Consider the following 5,544-nt stretch of genomic DNA (forward strand, 5'->3'; position numbering starts at 1 on the left):
GAATATATTTAATCAAATCATTATGATCCAGTATGTAGTATTAAATATTTTATTGACGTGAAAGACACTTTTTTTGACACAGAAGAAAGAAAAATGAAAAAAAAAAGAGCGAGAGAGAAAGAGAGAAATAATTGTGAAGGTATAAAATAAATAGTAAATACTCGACATTCAGCACATTCCAAATCCTAAAGTAAGGCCACCCTGCTTCTTCAGCATCAGCAAGTTACTTAGCTATGAATAGATGAATTAAAACTGGAGCTTATGTCAATTACTCTAGTTTTTACGTGTCTGTAATCAAATATCTAGTAAGTATAATACTGTTTATCTTTTATCGTCTAATTACTGTTACGTAAGCAATTTTTGACGCTTATAAATACCCGCTAGATGTCAGTCGAGTGTACTATACATGTGTAAACATGGCAGAAACAGATAGCAGCGATGACGAGGTAAGCTATACTACTATTACAATTTACAAATACTGTTTATGCTAAGACCTATTTCCAAACTACAAAGTAACAGTTATGCTTTTTTGTTGATAAATATATATTTTTGCCATGATTTACAGTATATTTCTGCCTCTTTCTGAATGATTAAATGTTACAAATTACTGACTGTAGCTGTAACTTAAGTTACACAGTAAGCGTAATTTACGTTTAATCAGTATAGTATATATTAACGTTAGGTCTGTAGTGTAGCTGGCAACGACGTTTCTACATCTTACTCGTACACATGTGAGACGCTGTGCCGCCAAATATCACCCCCGTCCAAATCTCACCTTATTATAGAAATTTGGTATTGTTTGTTCGATTACTTATTTCAATTCGTAAATACTATAGCTACTTTGACTCAACTGACAAACGTGCAGTACACCATGTTTGTCTCTCGTTTTGTCACAAGTTAGACAGAATCTTATATAAATACAGAAGTATACATAGCATAAATAACACAACATAGAATTATCAATTAACTGTTTAGTGTAATTAAAGTGAAAAGTTCAAGCAATTACAACTTTACATTTTACTTCTAGTTCTATTTTAGAATAGTTAGATTTTGAGACATGATTATCAAGTGTTTGTGTGTTTTTGAATTTCGCGCAAAGCTACACGAGGGCTATCTGCGCTAGCCGTCCATCATTTAGCAGTGTAACACTAGAGGGAAGGCAGCTAGTCATCACCACCCACCGCCAACTCTTGGGCTACTCTTTTACCAACGAATAGTGGGATTGACCGTCACATTATAACGCCCCCACGGCTGAAAGGGCGAGCATGTTTGGTGTGACGGGGAGTCGAGCGCCCTGGCCATGCCGGGCCAATTATGAAGTGATATGAAGCAATAGTTGTGTGCAAATTGGAAAGAAAATATAATACTGAATTACAATTTTACAGTCTTTGGTTCGGAAATTCATAATTTTGAGTGGTAATACTTCTTACTAACATCGTGTAATAGAACTGGCTGGCCAAGGTATAAAAGTAATAACACACAATGAAAAAAATATTTATACGCTAGTGTAAATTACATGTTAAAATATTAATATTAATATAAAAAATTACTAAGCCTACTAGTACTATCCGTATCAGTACTAACTCTCTTACTCTTGTTAATCTTATGTAAGTACAAGTCTTAGTGCGATATTTTTTATAAGAATTTCTATCTATTTCTAAACATTATATGATCATTAGATAAAGAGCTGATAATTTAATTTCTGTGTTAATAAATAACATTGTACAAATGAAAATTGTTACATGCTCGGTGTTAGTAACACGTAAAGTATTATCAGTAGAAATCAGATAGGCTTAGAAACAGCACATTTTATAAATGATACAGAGAAATAGGCCGTTTATATTACATGAAATAATACTTACGAAATATATTTGATCAAAACCAAGAGTGAAAACAGAATAATTAGCAGAAATGGACACATAGTGAATTGACACTGAAATATACGATGGGATGAGGTTTGGACGGGGGATGATATTTGGCGGCACAGTGCACTTTGTAAGGCATGCTTATCCGACTATATCTTGCATGTTGTGGAGGTAAAGGCAACATTAGCAAATACTAAAAATAGCAACTACTAAAAACGAATCCTCATGATAAATGTTATCTGCTATATCACATATATACATAACTTACAAGATATATGTGTAATCAGTGACAATAAAAGTAACGCACCGGAATTCACCTGCGGTATTTATAAGCGTTTCTGTAAATATAATCCTTGAAGTTGAACGTTACATTTAAAACTACAAATCAAAGCATAACAGGCGGAAATAAACAATATGGGCATTGTATATAATAACCAATACAGTTTTCATTGTTGATATTTCTGTTAATATCTTATTTGGTTTTAGGCAGAAAGTATTCAGTGAAGGTTCTTGATTTTCGGAAAATAGCTTAGACTGCTATTACGGATCAGAGTAGATAAAAAAAACAACAAAATGTTCGAATTTATATTATCAGTGTTTAAACGTGTAAAATGTGAGTATTTTAAAGATGTTTTATAGTTTAACAAAAAACGATAGATTAAAATATACCAATGAGATTAAAATAGACATTTTAACTACTTGAAAGTTAAGAAAAGCCCTAAAAATGTCATTTATAATATTTACACGTGTGAAATGATACTTTTAATATGAATTCGTGATTGTTTATTTCAGGCTATTTATATATCTGTCTAATTTAAGACAGGTTTAAAAAGTATAAAAGAATAAGTAAGTCGAAGTTATGATACTGCGCCATAAGGTAAACTATCGTTTTTACTGTTAGACCCATAAGGTAAACTATCATTTTTATTGTTAGACCCATAAGGTAAACTATCATTTTTTATTGTTAGACCCGTAAGGTAAACTATCGTTTTTACTGTTAGACCCGTAAGGTAAACTATCGTTTTTACTGTTAGACCCATAAGGTAAACTATCGTTTTTACTGTTAGACCCGTAAGGTAAGCTATCGAAAAGGTTGTTTAAGAACGTAAATGGTAAACCTTCAATTCTCTGATATATATATATATATATATATTTATTGGTTTCTATTTATTGTTTATAGTTTGAAGAATTCATTTTTATTGATACTTTTAACCTTTTTTTATATACAATATACAAAATACAAAAGTAACAAAAAACAATCAAACAAGATAAGGGATGCTCGTATAAAAGTATGCACTGTATGTGTACTAAATATATATATATATATTTCCTTTAAGTTATAAATGTACCTTTGTTAAAAGCATAAAATATATGTATATGGAACATTTCAAACCTCTGAAAAACTTAGGATTAAGTTAAATAATCGAAAAAATCCGTTATCGGCCAGAAAGTTGACTTGTGTACTAGTATTCATGGTTGTGTAAGACTTTATAAAATAACGCCATTATACTAACTGTCACAACAAACACACACACATCTGTTGTGTATCGTCATTTCGTTTTAGTGGTGATGTAAAACAGGTGAACCTACTAGTGTTAAGAGGAGAGGAAAGCAACATATGGACTATTTTCTCGAGCGTTTCAAACAAGTTGCTTTAAAAAAGATGGACTCAATTCAAGAATTAGACATAGAAGCTGAGTTTAGATACTCCACTACTATATTTTGACAAGGAACAATTTGATGGTGGAGTCGTGGTTGTCAATGGCTTGTGTTGTAGATTTGATCCTGGGGTTAACTAGGTGTCCATGTTTTCTGTAAAGATTGCAGTAGTCAAAACTAAATGATCTTTATACAGGTTTCATGTTTTATTGTTGAAAGTTCGTGGCCAGTATTTCACTAAGGTTGATGTGCGCTTTGTGTGGATGCAGGAATGTGGATATGCATTCCATTCCTTGACCATTGGCCATCTTGTTTTTGATCGCTACCGATAAGCGTTTTTAGGCCTACTGCTCTCACGTAAGTTATACGCGAACATGCATCATATCCTTTAGAATGTTCAAAACTTATTTGGGATAAATCTTGGAGATTCTCTGATTATCACTGCTTTTAATTTACTGCGTTGATACAGAGGGAAGCTTCTTGTGCAGGAGAAAGCATAGTTAATTTGTTTTTTTTAATTTGTCATGCTTAAATAACGATATACAGTCACAGAAGAGCAGTGAGTGTCGGATAAGCCCAACTTCTGTGAAAACACATTTTTCTGCTGAAGAGATACGGTAGTCACATGAATCTGTTATGTGATGTATATTCTGCACATCATATAATGTAACCATAAGAAAATCCTTGGGATTTCCCCGTGATGCATTATATATATATATATGTATGCATAACCTTAGTTATATATCTTTGAGTGCGTTCCAAAGCAGCGGTGGTACTTTGTATCTAATACGTTACATCGCACGTAGCAGAAAAACCTTGTTTCTTGGTTTAAAGCACACCCGATTCCTATTCCAGAAAGCTCTATTATAATAAGGTAACAAAGAAAGTTTGATTCACATACACTCAGACAGAATGTTTTCCAGCATGAACATTAGGAGGGTTTGTTAACTAAAACAAAATAGCTCGACGAACTTCGACAGCTATTTAAGAAATCTTACACACTCTTTTAAACTCTGAAAAGTAGAGGAAGTTTAGATCACAAAATAAATTGCTTGTACAAGTATCTGTCCTTACCGGTGCAGTGCTAAAATCCGGGGTTCGATTGCTGCGGGTATATAGCTCATTGTGTAGCTTTGCGCAAAAAATACAATAACAGAAAGTCTTCGCTGAAACTCAGAATGACGATTAAATTTGTATAATAAAGATTTATCCTGAATTCGTAGTTCTTTACACTTCTGTTTAACTGTTTAGTTTACATTCTGCATGTTATGTCTACTGATATATATACACACACACACACATCTTATTTAGTTTGGAATGTGGTGTAAACGTGTGGCTAGATGTCCGCGACGCTAATGTTTTCTGTAAACCCCAAGTTCAAAGACATTCGTTTAAATCTCCTTCTTCAGAAACTAAACTTGTTTGATTATTTATATATTTATTTTAATCAGAGAAACACGGCGGAATTAAAGTAAGCGTTAACTTAAAGAGATTGTTTAAAGCAGTAATGCTGACCTTAACAAAACGAAACTATAAATTTATGTATTTATTAGATATAAACCACACGGCCTTTATTAGAGCATATCCATAAAAAATACGACAGTGAAGCCAATCCAACTAAAAAAAAATCTATGATGTTTGACATGTTCTACCGCCTTTATAAAAATGAAACAATTCATTTATAAAACGAATTGTAATTTATCGAACATGGTATAAAATGTAGCATTTGATAGCCTTACAAATATAGTTAAAGCAATTAATTGTTGATTGAGACGATGTATTTAATGCTTTTCTTATATTAGTTTTAATAAATTTGCTGAGCTCGTACATGAGGTCATTTTTACTTGAAATCTTCATGATGTAGGTTTGTTTGTTTTGAACTTCACACAAAGCTACTCGAGGGCTATCTGCTAATTTAGCAGTAACAGGCTAGAGGGAAGGCAGCAAGTCAACACCACCCATCGCCAACTCTTGGACTACTCTTTTACCAACGTCCGGCATGGTAAGGTGGTTAAGGCAC

General features: G+C 32.7%; 1 protein-coding gene across 1 annotated transcript in view; it reads left to right on the top strand.

Annotated features, from left to right (window-relative positions):
- Nucleotides 1-398: 398 nt before the first annotated feature.
- LOC106470026 (tetratricopeptide repeat protein 39B-like) overlaps nt 399-5,544 on the top strand; it is a gene marked incomplete at its 3' end in the record, with an annotated part of 39,160 nt that continues 34,014 nt past the window's right edge. Inside the window, exon 1 of the mRNA XM_022398572.1 lies at nt 399-446. Within this exon, the coding sequence (XP_022254280.1) occupies nt 417-446 (30 nt within the window). The remainder of the gene's footprint in view (nt 447-5,544) is intronic.

This window comes from Limulus polyphemus, unplaced genomic scaffold (genome assembly GCF_000517525.1).
Source record: "Limulus polyphemus unplaced genomic scaffold, Limulus_polyphemus-2.1.2 Scaffold3778, whole genome shotgun sequence".
In the NCBI taxonomy this organism is placed as follows: Eukaryota; Metazoa; Arthropoda; class Merostomata; order Xiphosura; family Limulidae; genus Limulus; species Limulus polyphemus.